Source organism: Aethina tumida, chromosome 2 (assembly GCF_024364675.1).
Source record: "Aethina tumida isolate Nest 87 chromosome 2, icAetTumi1.1, whole genome shotgun sequence".
Taxonomy (NCBI): domain Eukaryota; kingdom Metazoa; phylum Arthropoda; class Insecta; order Coleoptera; family Nitidulidae; genus Aethina; species Aethina tumida.
Genome location: NC_065436.1, coordinates 34,952,212 through 34,970,359, shown reverse-complemented (window position 1 = coordinate 34,970,359; position 18,148 = coordinate 34,952,212). Strand labels below are relative to the sequence as shown.

General features: G+C 32.7%; 3 protein-coding genes and 1 long non-coding RNA gene across 5 annotated transcripts in view; 3 read left to right on the top strand and 1 right to left on the bottom strand.

Annotated features, from left to right (window-relative positions):
* Positions 1 to 2,673, top strand: part of LOC109607020 (carboxyl-terminal PDZ ligand of neuronal nitric oxide synthase protein) — a 57,120-nt gene extending 54,447 nt beyond the window's left edge. For both annotated transcript variants that reach the window (XM_020023549.2, XM_049962886.1), the window contains one exon: positions 1,178 to 2,673. In XM_020023549.2, coding sequence (XP_019879108.1) covers positions 1,178 to 2,047 — 870 coding nt within the window. In that variant the 3' untranslated portion in view covers positions 2,048 to 2,673. The remainder of the gene's footprint in view (positions 1 to 1,177) is intronic.
* A 4,077-nt stretch (positions 2,674 to 6,750) lies between these two features.
* Positions 6,751 to 16,813, top strand: LOC109605951 (transmembrane channel-like protein). The gene is made up of 12 exons (XM_049962881.1): positions 6,751 to 6,886; positions 8,327 to 8,471; positions 8,524 to 8,707; positions 8,761 to 9,010; positions 9,063 to 9,251; positions 10,774 to 11,015; positions 12,505 to 12,696; positions 13,314 to 13,562; positions 13,920 to 13,989; positions 14,050 to 15,435; positions 15,485 to 15,716; positions 15,763 to 16,813. Exons 1-12 carry the CDS (start codon positions 6,761 to 6,763, stop codon positions 16,647 to 16,649), a joined length of 4,152 nt encoding a protein of 1,383 aa, XP_049818838.1. The 5' UTR covers positions 6,751 to 6,760; the 3' UTR covers positions 16,650 to 16,813.
* Positions 9,357 to 11,418, top strand: LOC126264525 (pancreatic lipase-related protein 2-like). The gene is made up of 4 exons (XM_049962880.1): positions 9,357 to 9,561; positions 9,635 to 9,783; positions 9,834 to 10,280; positions 10,403 to 11,418. The coding sequence occupies exons 1-4, from the start codon at positions 9,446 to 9,448 to the stop codon at positions 10,669 to 10,671; spliced, it is 981 nt and encodes a 326-aa protein (XP_049818837.1). The 5' UTR covers positions 9,357 to 9,445; the 3' UTR covers positions 10,672 to 11,418.
* Positions 11,034 to 12,468, bottom strand: LOC109606063 (uncharacterized). The gene is made up of 2 exons (XR_002192038.2): positions 12,240 to 12,468; positions 11,034 to 11,416 (listed from the first exon to the last, which is right to left on the bottom strand). It is a non-coding gene; the product is annotated as an uncharacterized LOC109606063 (long non-coding RNA).
* Positions 16,814 to 18,148: the final 1,335 nt, after the last annotated feature.

The window sequence follows — 18,148 nt, the reverse complement described above, 5'->3', positions numbered from 1 at the left end:
TATACTTGTTTCGAGATCCACGTAGTATTACGTGGGATCGGAATCTATTCCGGTTACTCCGTAGACTAATTCAGAATTTAATAAAGCCCGCAAGAAAGTTTTAATCCGCCACGAAACGTAGAGCACTTCAGAAAATGAGTATCATATTATCAACTTTGAGTTTATCTCCACTCCGGTAATGAGTTCGTATTTGTTTATTTTGGCCAGAAACACATCAAAGTCTCACATTTATTTTCGTCCACTGTTTTTTTTTTTCATTTTATTACACCGAATGCAAAATTAAACATTTTTTTTAATTTGGTTTCATTTTGATCAGTTGCTTGTTTGCAATTGTGATCCATCATCTGCAAGTGTTTCTTGCTGTTACACGCCGACACAATAGTGATTACAATACACTCTCGCATGTGCTAATTTGCGGCCTGTGATTTATGTTGCTGCTAAATAAACCGAAATTTCGCGACGCTAGTGATTAGTGAGTGTTTTTTTTGCCTTTTGTTGTTATGCAGGTCTTTGCAAAGCCGGCGGATAACAATAATTTGCTTCTGGATATTTTCTCGAATGATTACTAGGTAATAACCCAATAATTTTATAAACCTTTGATTGCATTTTTTCACAATGTGAAATCATGTAATAATAAATAATAAAATGGAGGTAGAAATGTTTATAATGGAATTTAACACTTAAACGAAATGTCAGTCTAAATTTTTTGTTCTAAAGGAAAAAGTTTTTGTTCTCGTAAACATTCTTACCTTTTTACAAAACTTTGCCGTTCTAACACACATACACAATTATCTTACATTTATTTGAAAAAAGCCCTTATACCAAAGTAATTTAGAAACACAAAGTTTTTCCTTAAAGTGAATGTTATTTAAATTATTCATAGACCACTTGGAGGAGAAAAAAGCTCAAGCTGTGAACGACAAAGTTTTACTTGTTAGCTTCTTGCTCTAAGATTTTGCCACTGATCCTTTATTAATATTCAAGCATGCAATATTAATGCTGAAATTATTTGAAAGTTATTTGATTAAAATATATATAAATTTGTTTTTCAGTCCAAATTAATGTGCACACTTGAATATAAATTTATCAGAGTTTTAAATTTAAAAACTATCTAATATTTGAATTTTATTATTCAGATTTATGTAAACAAATATTTGATTATTTTTATGTCCATCAGCAAAACCAACAACAACAACAACAGCAGCAACAGCAACAACAACAACAACCACAACATTCATCTTACCAAGATAATTCGTATATTCCGGATTATTCCGAAAGTGTCGACAACAGTGCAATGCTTCAAGCGCTCGCAAACCAACAAAACCTTATAGAAAACAGGGCAGTAACATCCTGCCTCCCATCATCCCCCCTGAGAACAAATTTCAACCCTGCAGGCAACGTATTTAACTTCCCGTACCAGCAATCAGTCGAGTCATCATTGGAATTAATGCAAAGATTGCAAAGTCTCGGCGGCTTCAATCCCCAAATGTACAATTATCAAACGTTGCCGTTCATACAACAGAACTTATACAATCAGCAGCCGCTGTTAAACAACAATTACAGTACGTTGCAGCCCGTTCCGAAGAAACTCCCCCAATCCCCGTTGACGGTTCGCCATTCATTCGCGGACGGCAGGAACAGCGAGCCGCGCCAGTTGTCCACCCCCACATCGCAGTATCATTCCCATCAAAATCTATCGCAGTTCCAATCGCCGCCCCAGGCGCAAATAGCGCCCACGCAGCATCTGCAAGTGCAGCAGAACGTACAAAGGGCGGCGAGCCCCAAACCGCAGGAGTCGGAGGCGACGTTCATTAAGCCGCTGTCGCAGATGGGCACGCTCACGACGACCGACAGTGAGGGCAGAGTTAGGGTGATCGTCCCCGTGCCCTCGAATTCTGGCGAGGATGCGGGGAATCTGATGGCTAGTTTGAGGATAAGCGACGACTCTCGACCGATTACCAGGTCGACGAGCGAGAAAGTTCCGAACAGAAGTGAACTGATGTCGCAGGTGCAACGCACCACCTGGGCCAGACACACCACTAAGTGACAGTTGGAGTTGTTTTTCGTCAAGGAGAACTGATTGGGTTTATTTTAGCGAATTCTTGCAGTAATTTATGACTGTATTTAGTATCCGGATAATTTTGTGATAATTTCAGAACGAGATGAATAAATTATACAAACTTAAAAAGTATTATCAGTTTTAGCACAAATTTTAAAAAATACAATTATTACCACATACATATTAAGCGAATAGAGAGAGGAAGACTGAACTCTTGCCCCAATTTGTGTTAAGATTGCTTTAATTAATGCCAAATACTCTATACAAAATTACGATGGTACTAAATACAGATATTACCCAAAATGTATTATGAAATATAAGAACAAGTTACGTATTCGTCATCCGCAATATTAATGTGCCAAAAAAGAAGGATTTGTAATGAGTAACTTAGAACATAGTAACCACCTGCAAAATATTCATATCTCCGTAAATGAATGTTAAACTAATAAATATTATGTTATTTCTTAGCTATAACTTAATAATGAATTTTCAAAGAACTTCTTATTCAATCAACAATCTTTAAAGCTAGAACACTGTTTACAATAAAACTATATGTCGTAGATTAATAAACCTGAAAACTCATATCAGATTAATAAAATGCTTCCATAGAAAAATGTATTTATTTAGAGTTCTATAAAATAGCAAGGCAATTATTTTTGTAAATTGTAATTGTTACTTTAAAGACATTAAAATAGTAGGTCGTTTTAGACTGAACAGAAATTATATCACATTAAAGTTGTTTTTAATTGTGGTGATAAATTAAGGAATAGTCTTTTAATATTCTTTCTGAACATTTCTCCTTTTATTAACTAGTCAATTAAGATAATTAAAAACTGTGGTTATCAACTGGTAATGTCTATTATTTAATATGTATATTACTGTGTAATTTATTAAAACTTTTTTATTGAGTGATGTTTTGTTAAAACTTTTAAATATTTTTTATAGAATTATGATGTATTTTATGTAAATATGTTAAAATACTTTCGTTGTATTAGTGTTAAGACTACATAAGTCAGTATTTATCGATGTAAATAATTTTTTCCTGATATTTGTTCAAAATCAATATATGTATAAATTAATAAAATTTTAAGTATTGTTATATATTTATTTTCCCCAGAAAAAATAATTTAACAACCAAAACAAAATATTTTTATCAAGTATAATTTATAATCCAGTTAATCAGTTTTAATAGTAATAAATTTGTATTTGTATTTCTATAATTTTTTTTTTTTTTTTGAAGAAATAAGTGAATATTATTAAAATTCTGAACTTTTACGTAGATGATAAATTTTAACACTGCAAAAAATCGACCATTTTTCCAAACTACATAATATCTACCAACTTATAAAACGATATGAAATAATAAATTTTCGTAGTACGTAACCGGAATTTAAATCAACATTCGTATTTCCTGCACAATAAATAATACTTTAAGCTCTCGCGAACTATTGTGACATATTAAAGCCCTTTAAATTTATTCACGTGCACATGTATCATAAATATACGTTTTATTTTACGTAACACATGTTCAAAACGACCTCTTAAGATTATTTATCTAAAATAAAATAAAACTTGTCCTTTTTAGTTGAGCTCTACTGCGAAGGTGGAACGGTGGTTCGAACTGTTGGAACCGAATTCGCTGTCGAGACCGGAAAGCGGTTTCGTCTCCTGCCAAGACCCGGAAGCTGAAGATGATGAGCAGGCCATTTTGGAAGGTACAACGAATCTTTTGGCGAAGCTGAGCGCGAAAAAACAACGGAAGTTACTGGGTCTGAAGCTGGGGAAAGTCACCACTTTCTGACGGATGGACCGGGTTCTTTATAGGTTTAGGTTAACACGATTTTAAATGTAGAAGTTTTTTAATTATTGTCGTATCAGAGCTGTTTTGATTGTACAATTAATTATTAAGTTATTTATTCTTTAGATAGATAAAATAGTTTAAGATTCATTCGGAAACATGATGATAAACAATTGTTGTGACTAAAAATGTTCGTTGCAATTAAAATAATCATATTAGTCACTGTTTACATTTTATAATTGATAGGATTAATTATAATTATGTTATGGATTCTTGACTGTCCTTTAATTTGCAACAGTCGTGCTGTTATCCAAGAAAACATACGTCAAGAGGATTGTAAAAGTTTTAACTCTACAAACTTTCCTTATCCCTTTGATTGTTACTTCTCGATATAGGTTTAGTTAAAATTTATTGTCGCAGCACCAAACTTTGTTCATTGATTCGGATTTGCTCAAAATCACTACCACGAAAAACGTTCAATATTTGTTGCTTGTGTACTTTTTTTAAAATATACAATATTCGTATACTTTACATAAAATAATATTATAGGTAATAAAAAAATTCTTGCGTCTCGTATTCAAATATGAAATCAGAAAGCAAAATAACCCCATTTTCAACCTCATATTCGCCCATTTCCATTTAAAACAGAACATACGAGCATATTTGATGTAACGTTTTCATTAAAAAAAGCTTTTGACTTTTTCCTTTTAAATTACACGGATTCCCATGGATTCGTTTGTCTCGTGAGTTTTTTAATGCCGCCAATAACTAATTTCAGGGCACGTACCGTTTGTCATTTCGGGGATATTTAATGCCACCACAAATTTCCTTTCTCTCTTTGCGACTCGGAATGATTTATCTGTGATTCGTTTCCAGAAAAAATACAAAAGATAAATCGCTCGGTTTTTTCTCCGAGATGAAAGATAACATCTGAATTATGATGTATTGAGGCACATTGTAAACTTGCCTCCAAACTGAGCTCTATTTGTTTTTCTCCTTTTTTGTGTAATTTTTTAGTTGCAACAAAAAATTAAACTGTCATGTTTTTAATGTACATTCCGCATTAAAAAGACAAATGGATTAAGATCAAATAATTTACTGTGTTACATATTTAAGAAATATATTTATTAGTTATTAATTTAAAAGTGTACATATAAATATAAGACATCCTTAATTCAGTATTTCACCAAAAATTGTAGATACCATAACATTAATAGAATAATTTGAATCCCATGATTGTCTATAAAATAATGTATATATTCAAAACATTTTAAATCCAATAAAAAGTATGATTTTATAATTTTTGGTTGATGTTTCAACTCGAATTAAATTAATTAAATGTTAAAATTCGTATAATCGTTTAGAATAAATGTGTTAAGTCAAGGCTGATTAAACATACATGTAGATGAGATAGGATGATAGTTAATACAATCTTCATTTATACTTTATGCATGACTGACTACATTTAATTTTGTATTCAAATACATATTATTTCAATGGATATGTGTTTCATTTCACTAAAATCGAACTTCTACATAATTAAAAATCGAAACGCGCGCAAAAAATAATAACGGTCATAATTAAAATAACGCATGTTAAATGCATTATTATTTTAATTATATTATTGCCTGTTTGACATTTTTCAATCCATTTGTGCGTTACATTTTACGAGCCCCTGGCGATGGTTATTAAAGTCCGACGATGGAAAATCAGTAGCAACTTAATTAAATTAAAACGTGTCGTTTCATGCTGGTAAACAAGTTACAGGAAAATGTGTGCTCTCCTAATTATTCTGTCAGTCTATCTATATTCCAGGAATTTATATGGTAGGTATAAAAAATGGATCGATGTTAAGGCATGGTGAAAATTATGTTAAAAAAAAATTAAAATTAATACAATTTATAGCTTGAAACCTTTTAAACGTAAACAAAAATTTGAAAAAGATTACTTCACTAACTTCAAATTGATGGTGAAAATGTTTAAAACATCCATTCATGATTCAGTACTTAATGATTATTCAATCCAATTAGGCGCACAACTAGTTAGGTAATTGAGATATTAAATACCCCGTAAATATCAGAAAGTAATTACCCCCCCCCCACATTAATATAGTGTTTCATGTATAATAGGGGATGCTTTATGCAAACAACGTGTTGCGCGAACCGTATGTGAAATAAACTCATTATGGGGGTGGCTGTCATGTGCACTAGTATTTAGACTAACTAGGTGCAGTTACAAACACAATATTTTAAATAAAAAGTTATCTCAAAGTAAGTAAATCCCTACATGTCACTAGTTTCTATTTAGTTTTATAATCTTTTGTATCACCATTGTTCTATTTTTATTATATTATTATAAATTTTAAAACGCACATTTGTTTCTTTTTGAGAAACATTTCCATTTCATTTTATTTGCATTTCATATTTGTTTTAACTCAGATAAAAACGTTTTGAAGTAAAATCTCTTTTCTTAAACGTTTTTATTATGTTCAATTAATATATACAATACAGTCAATTTAGTCTAATTTTTTAAAGATAATTGAAATAATTTATGTTCTTCACTTCAAATATTTATTTATTAACCCTAATAATTCTTACTTATTTTGAACAAGCTTTCATTTTTCGTTTTAGCAAATAGTATTTTGAATAAAATTTAAGACTTTCCTTGAAGTCACGTTTTATTTAGAAATAAACACTACTTATAAGATTTGAATAAAAAAAATAATATCCAAAACTTGATTCGGCACAATTAAATTGACGTGTTCGTAAGTTTTCCAACGTTCTTATCCAAAAAACAGTGTTGGTTGTGAAAGAAATGTTGACTTACGCATTGTGTTGTGTTTTATGTAGTAGAAAATTACTTCACTCTAAATGTAAATTTGATTTTCAGCCTACCCGTATAAAATGGAACGGGCCACCATATCGCCCGAAGAACCTGCCAAAGGCAAGAGAGAAATTCCGCCAGGAATATTAAGACTGGATTTGGGAAAGCCTAGACGGCTCTCGTCGGAATTTAAGATTCTGACACAGGTAACAAACCAATTTTCGAACGACCAACACGAATCAATCAATTTAGTCTTTACATAAAAATTCCTTGAAAATCTCATTGTGGTTTGACTAATGGACAATCGTCACACATGCCCAGTTATCTTTTGGACATTTGAAAGCAAGACAAAAAATAATGTGTGGCTTGTAATTCAAATCACTCCCACACCGGTGTTTAATTAATGAGGAAAATTGCAATCACAATGGAAATAAATTTTCATGCTTTTAGGAATCTTGTGGCATGCACGCTATCTCCTACATTAATAATCATCATTTCATTACTGTGCTCGGGTGTGGTCTATAATGCTCCCGTTTTCTGTTATTAAAGTTTATCTATCGCGGACACTTTGATCTTACAACCACTCGTTAATGGGTGTGTTCAATTTAAATTCACTCTCGTTTTTATCTCTGGGGGTTTGTGTATGTTTTTACATGGCACAATTTAATACCGATTCAAGGTGGAACTTTGTTGTCCTAATTAAACTGAAGGAATTAATAAGTTTTTTCTATACCACATGTTGAATTAGAACTTACTTCATTGGAATTAATGCAAGATAAATATATGATTGATCTGTCCTTGTCACCCTTTTCGTAATTCCATAAATTGGAGCATCTTCCACGTCGGGACAAACAATTTGTTTTATTATCTCCACAAAAACACTTGGTGGGGACCACGTATTGATTAAAACTTGCATTTTGCAATTACTCATACGGTTTTGTGACATTGTCCTTAATTGCAGGTAATATAATAAAGCTTGGTTAATCAGTGCTTTTATGCAAATTGGTTTATTAATTCCCTTGTCCATATTTCCACGCCGTAAATCAGTCCGCTTTGGAAGGAGTAGCATTCAGACGCTCCGACGAAAAAACTATTAGCTTGGTGTTCATAAGGTGGGGCTGAGATTGAATAAATGCGTGTTTGAAGGTTTTTTTCCACGATTTTGATTAAATTATAACCCTTTATTCTCGCCCCCTCACATCAGTTCTCCGTACGGGGATGTGGTGAACGTTCAGGAGTTAGTTGGTTCCGTCTAGTCGTACATGTAGTTATTAATTGAATTGCGGAAAACTGTGATATTGTTTCAAGTGCCGTGAGTATTATATTTGAATAGGGTGAACGAAATTCGATTGTGTAGGAAATTCGTCGTGTTAATTAATCCGATTACAAGGGTTTCGGCTGCAATATGTCCAAGGAGTGTGTTATTCCTGATTTTGGAGGATCTATACTGAGTGTTGTATTTTATCAGTGAGGTTTCAAAGTGCTGGTTAAATAAGAACAGATGACTTTAGAAGTCAAAAACAAATAATATTCATGACTCACAATGTAGAATGGGAAAATATTAATTTTGAACAAATATTTAATTCAATTTGATAAAATTTCCAAGAAAATAAAAAATCAAAATACAAAATAGAGAGGTTTTTCAGGGTGAACCAACATCTCCCCAACCTTCAATAGATCGATTGTCTGTAACATTTGCGGAAGATTCATTAAAAAGTGACACTTCTACAAAAAACACATTTACTCCAACTCCAGTCAAAATGGACAAAGTTCACTTTCCACAAACCCAAGGTAAGTTATTGGGTTTTCACAAAACTCTTCTGGAAAGTAATTTTTTAAATAGAACGTGAAGACTCGGATGCTGAAGACTATTCAGCAAGTGTAAACGCTATAATACAAAGAAGGGCGTCTACAAGACGGTCGAAGAGAAGGAACAGTAGAAGAGCTAGTTCGCCATTTAGTCCAGACATTCTTCCTGGAAGTGATGAAAGAAGACGTTCTTCAGTTTTCACGACAAGTTCTGGAGAGTACGTATATTTAATTACCCATTGGCATTGCGATAATTGGTAAATTATTTAAGTACTGCCATAACAATGGATGAAAACTTTGCTAATGAAGTAACTCAAGAGGAAATATTCGAGAATATCAAACTCCATAAAGAAGTTTTGAGTAGTGTTAAGATGCAACCTTGGAATATGAGGAAAAAAATCAAATTAGTTGAACAAGCAAAGGCTTATATTAAAAAACATGAAGGTGCCTTGCAGGAAAGACTAGCCCAAAGTCACTCAACTAAAGATATGTTAGCTAGATGGAATATTTACGTTATAAAGGCAAAACAGCAAAGAATATTAATCACAAAATGTTAAATGATGTTATTTGTAGAGATGGCAACGTTGGAAAAGGGAAATGTTAAATCTATCAATGTGGTTTATTCCTTGGGAACTGAAAATTAAGGAAATAGAGTCACATTTTGGTTCAGTTGTGGCTTCGTATTTTACGTTTTTGCGTTGGTTATTTTGGGTAAACATTGTTATTGGGGCAGTTCTTGTATCCTTCGTCGCTATTCCGGAGGTATGTATTTTATTTATTATTATTATTAAAAGTATAAGCGAGGAAATTTGATTAATTAATTGATTACATATGATTTTATTAAACGCTGTTATTAACGCGAATGCTTACTGCATACAAAACAATATTATTAAAGTGTCGTTGCTTGCGAAGCATTATTTTAAATGTTGTGATTAATGCAAATTATTCAGTGAAGAATGTGGTTTAAGATTTTTCTAACTATAAATTGTATCTCTATTACAATATATGCTATAATATTTGATAGAGAGTATATTCCCGATGAAAATGACGTGACATTTCATTTATATCACAGGTAAGTACTCAAAATTTCTACGTGTTTTTAAAAAATAAAAAAGACATAATTGTATCTGTAAACTAAATTGCAGTAGTGACCTTTCGATATGTGATCAACTATTCGTAGATGATCCACAGTCAGTGGATTTATCTAGATTCGATCCAAACCTCCCGACAAAATTTATAATCCACGGTTGGACGCATGGAAGAGACGTTCCATGGGTGGTCGAAATGAGAGAAGGTACGGCCTAAAACTAACCCTAACCTTCTCTTTAAGTTTATTTATTTCAGCCATGGCGAGTTTGAATTTGTGGAATGTAATAGTGGTAGACTGGGCGCCACTCTCCCATTCAATCTACGAGGAAACTCGCGAGCATACCCCCATAGTCTCCAATCAGTTGGCGAAGTTGCTTGATAACCTTTCCAAATACCAAGACGTTCCGATGTCCTCGATTCACTTGATAGGTCACAGCATGGGCGGTCAAATATCAGCGTCCGCAGCCTACAAGATCAAATATCTGACGGACGAAACAATCGGCAGGATAACTGGATTAGATCCCGCGGCCCCGTTGTTCGAATGGCCCGAACCGGAGAATCTGGACGAACTTTTGGATCCCTCAGACGCCACTTTCGTAGATGTCATTCACACAAATGCGGGGCATTTGGGAATGATCCGACCTGCTGGACATGTCGACTACTATCCCAATGGGGGTGATTGGCAACCCGGATGTGGATTTTGTAAGTAGTATTCCATTTTAAATTATTTTATATTTTGATGGACCCAAAATATGTTGTTCTATTGCTTATGGTATAACTTAGTTTTGGAACAGACTTCTAGTTTTTAACGGAGTGTTTTTTAGGGATTTGTTCGCACATGAGGGCAGTGGAATTTTGGACGGCCTCTATTAGGAATCCGTATTTGTTTAAAGCGTTTCCGTACAATTCTTGGGATGAATACTTGACTGAAGATGGGAATGGTTTGAAGGGAGTGCCGATGGGAATTGCCGCCGGTCCTGAAATACCCTATGGGGTGTATTATTTGAAGACCAACAATGAGGAACAAGACTATGTGTTTTCAAAAACCACTTTGTTTGATAGTCGTGTAGACAAAATAAAGATTAACAAGTAATTAAACAACATTTTGATCATTTATTGTTCTGTTAAAACCTCAGTCATTTCCTTATAAACCATATTATTAAAATAATTGCGAAACAATACAAACATGTTTTAGATGTTGACTGCAAGCCCGAAAGAAGCTGGTGCTCGCCGCAAGTTTATCCTTCCGGAAGAGAAATATAGCTCTACGAACTTTTTAACTTTATGGGACTTCGAGGGCGTTTTCAAGTATTCACCTTTGTTTTACGGATGGTACACGAACAGCGATTCGAAATTAAGAGGATACAGAATGCCTTTCGCATATTTCGTGACTGGCCTGTGTGTTTATGCATACAGTTTTTTTGCAACTTTAAGGAAGTAGGTTAAAAATAATAATAATAATTATACGATGTTTAATGTACAAGAATAAGCATACATGAATCAAGGGTAGTGAAAATGAATCGAATACGGATATACAACATTTAACACATTTGTCCAGCTACAACCTGAGGAGATAGCTGGCGGTCCAGTGGTAAATGTGTATAATCCCGTATTTTCGTTTTTTGCTTTTTTATTAAAGTAAGTGTATCCAATATTTTTACCTATGCACGTTTTCACGCACATAGATTCCAAATATTTGGATCTGAGGAGCTCTGTCCCTGATTCTCCTCTTCTGCAAATTTCGGAATTCTTTGCAGCTGGTAAGCCCATGGCCTAATTGTCTTCATATCACTACATGCTGACTGCCCTGATTTTTTACCACAGTGGGGACATGGTGTCTGAAATATAAAAATGTTTGTTAACTATTATGAAAATCAACTACTACAATATTTGGTACCAGTTTAAAAGTATTTTTTCTAAAGAAAAGTCTCAGATAAACTTGCAGTTGGATTGGCTGACGGACAGTATGTTATGCGTATCAGTGAAATAGCATTTTTCAGCCAAATTAAATAAAATATCGACGCATTGTTGTCAGATTTATGGCGGAATATTTATCATTGCTTAATTAATGTAGACCTAATTATTACAATCAATATAACAATACTATTTTTTTCGAAATAGATCAATATTTAGAAATTCCGGTAATTAAGTAAATAAATATACTACTTAGTTAAATCTAATTTTTGTCAACCTGATTTTTATGATATACAAGAAAATAATTGTAGGGTGCAGCATAATTTGAAAATATTAATTAGCCGTGAGTCAATTTATAATTTTTATTAATTTATGATCACATTATGAGCAAAAAACCTTTGAATCTGATGAAATCTAATTTTATTGCTTCCGTTACACTTAAAAAAAAAAATAAATCTAGATAGATACATTATATAATACACACAATATTCAATTCTACCAATAAACAATACCACCAAAAGTAAAACACAATCAACACCTAAACCTGAAAATACCGAAAACAACGATGTATTATGATGTGTTAACTCTGGCAACATTGTGTAGAGGACCAAAGTAATTTAAAGGGCGTATATGCGGAGACCGTCCATCAGCCAATCCAACGCAAGTTTACCAAGTTTCAAAATCCTCTCTTTCCCATTATAAGATATAAATATATAATATATAAAAACATAATAAATATGTACTGACCTTGTACGTTTAAACACGGGCAATTTTCGCTACGCAACTACCTTGTTGACATCTCGAAAATTACTGCGTAGCTAAGCCAAAACTGTGACTTATAAAGTGACTCTCCCTACCACCACTTATACGTATATACACAACACTACATAGGCATACTTAGGAGATTCCCCGAACTATATTACAATCTTATTAACAATTAATATTTGCAAAATCAGTACATAAATATAATAGAAGGAAAAAACTAATATGTAACTGTGAAAAATGTTTTCAGAATGGCCGAAAACTCTCGTATGTCCAAACTGTCGGAGAAAGACGACGAATGCATTTTCTCCTGGAAATTGTTCACGGCATGGGATTACATGATAGGGAATGCTGAAACTGCACACAACCGCGTAGCTTCGATTGTTTTGGGTTTCAAAGAAGCGCTTCTAGAAGAAGCTGAGAAGAAAAAGCAAACCCGAAAGTAAGTAACACAAAAAAGTCTTGAAATTCATAGAACGCATTTCGCATATATGTTATTATAGTTTACAGTAGATTTGCCAGACCAAACACTTAATGGTGTTTGAATGCTGCGTATGTTTGACCTCGAATATTTTTAGCGCAACGAAATGGGTTTAAACAGAGATTGAAATGTAAACTTAACAAAGCGGTTTTAAAGATTTTGTTGTTGTAAAACCATTGAATATTTTCACAGGGCACAAAGTAGAATAATATTATTCAATTCAGATTTATGTACTAATAATTAAAATTTATTATAAAATCGAAACAAAATTATTAAAAGTAAGCATATTTAAAAATAAGATATTAACATATATTATCGGCAGATACGTTTTCTAATTCTCCGCAACCTCAGTTCATGAGTAATTCACACATTCACACGTCATTATGATGTGACCATATCCATTATCAATGCTAACACCCCGTTTTTCAGTTAAATCAATGGTATGGTAGTTCCTATTATTGATAACTTACCAGAAACAGATAAAAAAATGTGTCTTCGAAACAATAAATAATATGCAATTTTTTTACAGAATCTAAAACTATTTTTCAAATAAATTAATAATTGAGACTTCATTTTAGTTGGAAGGTAATCTGTTTCCGAGTACTAGTAAATACAGGAGTAGTTGGTTTATTATCGTTTTCCGCATTTGCTGTTATAATGGTTGTAAAAAGATCCACGGAACCAGAAGCAAATTCGACCGTTTGGAGAAAAAACGAAATTACCATCGTTATGTCCTTGATTACACTTTTTTTTCCCATGTTGTTTGAGGCACTTGGATTTTTCGAACAATACCATCCAAGGAAGCAACTTAGATTACAATTGGCAAGGTAAGAAAAAATGAAAAATATGACAAATGTAATTATAATGAAATAATAACTATATATTAAAAAGAATTTTCTTGTTTTAAAAAATATTATATTAACAAGGTTTTTATGTAAACATATATAGTGTCTATAAAAAGAATTACGTCTGTGAATCCCCTAAACTGAAAAATGATACGTTATTTACATTGTTACATAACAATTATATATAAATTTTAAGCATATAAATTAGGGACTCCGTCATGAGAAACTACAGGTTGTGTTGTGTAATCAGGGTTGCCTAATACTATACAACTTTAGCAAATCGTATTTCTCTATTATTTTTATTTTTAATAAAAGAAATTAATGCATATTTTTTTTCAGGATTATGGTATTAAATTTACTAAATCTGTATTCTTTGATATTTGCCTTATTTGATAAAATATCAGATATGGTAAGGTATACAGTATATTAATTCACTTATCACAAAACAATCGCTATATTATTTTTGTAGACAACCGAACTCCAAGATTATAAAAACTTAACGAAATCTCTTTATACAGCAGAATCTCAATTGGCTTTATCCAATTCAACAGCTTTACAACTAGTATTAAATACATCAAAATGTTATGGAGTTTCTATAAAAAATGCTGATAGTCCACCAACTGTAGTAATTGCTGCTTTAGCCTACAATATTTCCATGACCACATATCCCAAATTTACCCAATTATTTAGTGAAACATTTACAACACCCAGTTATAACGTCACAGATTTTTTTGACATTATTTCCACTACAGAAACATATAATTTTTCAAGTTTAAATTATAACAACACAAATGTTACTAACGAAATTCCAATTTATTTCGACGATTTCACAAACAGTTTAATGGATTACCTATCGTATATTTTACTACCTTTTCTTGACGCCAACAGTACATATATTAACAGCACATTTTTTGACTCACCAAACATCAATGAAACATTTCCCACCGAAACTTATGAATTGTTTAAAGCAACAATTTTACCTATAACAAACATCACAACGGATTTTATAGACGAAAGATTCGACAACGAATTAACTACAATATACGAAGAAATAAGCTCTACAATAGGAACTTTTAAAGAAAACACAACAGACTTCCAAAATTCGACAGTATGCGAAGATGTGCCTTCCAACATTACCACTACAATAACTCCTTTATTGGAGACCAGTATGAACTACACCGCCAGAGCGAGGTTAAGATCTTTGTGTTGGGAAACAATGTTTGGACAAGAGCTCATCAAATTGACTGTCATGGACTTGATAATGACCGTACTCTCTACTCTATCCATAGATTTCTTCCGAGGTATTTTCGTTCGAGTTATGAACCGTTGCTGGTGTTGGGATTTGGAGAAGAAGTTTCCTCAATATGGTGATTTCAAAGTTGCAGAGAACATTCTTCATTTGGTTAACAATCAAGGTATGGTTTGGATGGGGATGTTCTTTTCGCCTGGATTGGTGGTTATCAACATTGTGAAGTTATATTTGATGATGTACTTTCGGGCGTGGGCCGTGCTGACCTGTAACGTGCCCCATGAAATTATCTTCAGGGCTTCGAGATCTAATAATTTCTATTACGCTTTACTCCTAATGATGTTGTTTCTTTGTGTTTTACCTGTTGGATATGCGATTGTGTGGGTTAAGCCGTCCTGGCACTGTGGACCATTTTCGTCATACAACAGAATTTTTCACATTTTTACCCAGACTATTAAAAACACTGTACCCCAACCCGTACAAACAGCTTTAGATTATATTGCTTCACCTGGAATAGTTATACCTCTGTTGGTGCTTTTGGTACTTGTCATTTACTATTTAATCTCCTTAACAGGGGCCCTTAGAGAAGCAAACAATGACCTCAAGGTAAAAATCCTAATGATAATAGCAAAAAAGTAATGTTGCAATATTTTAGATTCAATTAAGAAGGGAAAGAACAGAGGAAAGAAGAAAGATGTTTCAATTAGCAGATAGGCGTAGGCGAAATGGTTCTGGTGGGTCCAACGATCTAGCCAACACTCCGTTCAACAAGTGGAAGAAGCTATTAGGAACGATGCCGAGCGCCAAAAGTTTCGACGATACACCTCGTCAAGAATCTGAAGACGTACCCACGATAAAAGAAGAAAAACCAGAGAACAAAAATAAAGGTACCATTCACATATTTTCTAACATACTCTATTTGATTGGTTTCAGATTTTTTCGCCAAATTGATCAAAAAAGCTTTGGGCAAGTCTTCCACTTCCGACGAAGATCGAAATGCTGAAGATGGAACCGATACAGAACAACAAGATTCGTTGCCGGACGATGCGGTGGTGATGAGAGACAAAAAAGTTCACCGACCTGTAAAAGCTTCCATATCTTCAGGAAGCAATGAATTTTCTTCTATGGTGCATAGAGCTTTGTCGTTGAAAAAATCTTTGGAGAAAGCCGAAACGGTTCAAAATGGCAATGACGAACATAAACATGTAAAAATTCAAGAGTACAAACCACCGACCGTTTTAAAAAGAAAAGATTCAGATTTTAAAAAGCCGCCATCATTTAAAGACATTTTAGAAGAAAAGACGACAACCAGACAAGATTCCGGTTCATCGATTTGGTCGGATAATATACCTGTAATAACCATTAGCAAAACTGAGAGTTGGGAAAATATGTTGGAAGATAAGCGAAAATCTAAAGAAGAATCATCGGCGACCAAATACAAACCTAAAATCAAATGCGTTTTAAAGAAACAAAGTACCGAAATAGACGAAGACGTTATCTGTCATTTCGGAAAAGATATTGAGAAAAATATCGCGGAGCAAACTATAATTCAAACGGTTGCGGAAGAAGAGGTGGAACGATCTGGTGCCACACCTTTTATAACGAAACAGGAGGCGCTTTCGGAAGATCCGGACGATTTGAAAACTGATGAACTAACCGACAAGTCTTCTTCCGATGACACGGAAATAAAGGAGAGCAGTGGTGACACAATCTTGAATTCGCCTTACGTTGTTCCAGATGAGGAAAATTTGAAATCTGGTAATAACAGTACTTCTACTGAATCCAGCTCTGAGTATAAAGAAAAGAGTTTGAATAAGTAATTGTTTAGCGATTATTGTTTAATTTATTCATTACGTATAGATTATATATAAATAAAATTAATTATATTTAAATTTGTTTTTTTATTTTGTCTGTCCAAGAAGAAGAAAAAATGCTGTTATGAACCTCCAAATTTATTGCGAACTTAAAGTCATTTTTTAAATTGAGTTTTAGTTTTCTGTTTAGGTAATATATTACAAATATTTAGGTGATATACTACAAACTGAAAAGAAAATACTTTAGATATGAATCTGAGTTACGGAAGTGCTTTACTGGATTTAAAAATTGAACCTGAGAATGATAGTTCTTCTATTGAATATATAGTATTGGCAGAAAGTAGAGCAACTTTAAAAATATATAAATTGCTACCGTATCTGTATATGCAAATCTAATATAATTTATACCAATTATGAACACACTGTATACTAATCGGTGAATATTTCTTGTATTAAAAATAATTTTGCTAGTTGCAAATCAAAAAACTTCAGCTGACAAAAAGAGCACTTTTTACTAAATATCACTAATCTCTACAAAATCCACAATATTTTTATAATTTCTCATTATATAACAAAGTAAACACAGTTAACATAATGCCTCGTGAATAAAAAATCAATTTTGATCGATTATAACACGTGTTTTACAACAATTTTCAAAATTTGGTAATGTGGAAGGAAAAAATAAAACTAGAAGACCAAGAAAAACCAAAAGGTTTCAGAATAAACAAATTTTATCCCACTCCAAAAAAGATACTTTCCTAAGTTCCAGCAAAATAAAAGATCTACTTGACACAACTTGGAATTAATGTTTCGTCAAGAATCGTAACAGATAGATTATTACAAGAGGGGTCTTCATATAAGAAGGTGAGCCCAAAACCCACTACTATCAGAGAAGAACAGGCGAGCCAGAGTTGAGCTTACTATGGTATGGGGTTGCTTTTCGGGATTTGGAATGGGTCCTTTCTTTTGAATAGAGGGTATCTTGGATCGTTTTATGTATAAAGAAATATTGAGGAACAACATGGTACCGTAGCACACTGTAAAATATTTGAAGCAGTCGCTTTTAATCATTAATATCATCAGTAAAATTAAACTGTTTATTTTTTATTGTTTAACTATGTAATTATTAAATTTAAAAATGTATATTAATTTTTAATATACATTTTTTTTAACATAATAACCAGGACAAAAGTTGAAATTTAACAAAGTTGCTCTATTTTCTGCCACTACTGTACGTCTAAGAATTAAGAATAATTATAATTAGATATGTAATTGTTTTATTTTGTATATTTAAAGAGAAAAAGAAATATAGTACGGACTATGAACAAATTCCTGTCGTAATATAGTTTTATTTTTAAAACTCCCTGAAAATAGAGAAATCGGATGGCCGTATTATAACAAAATCGAGACAAATAAGGAAAAAATAAGCAGATATATATATACTATACTACTATATACTTTGTAAGCTGTTGATTTGAAAACTTTTTGAAAACAGGTAAAAATTT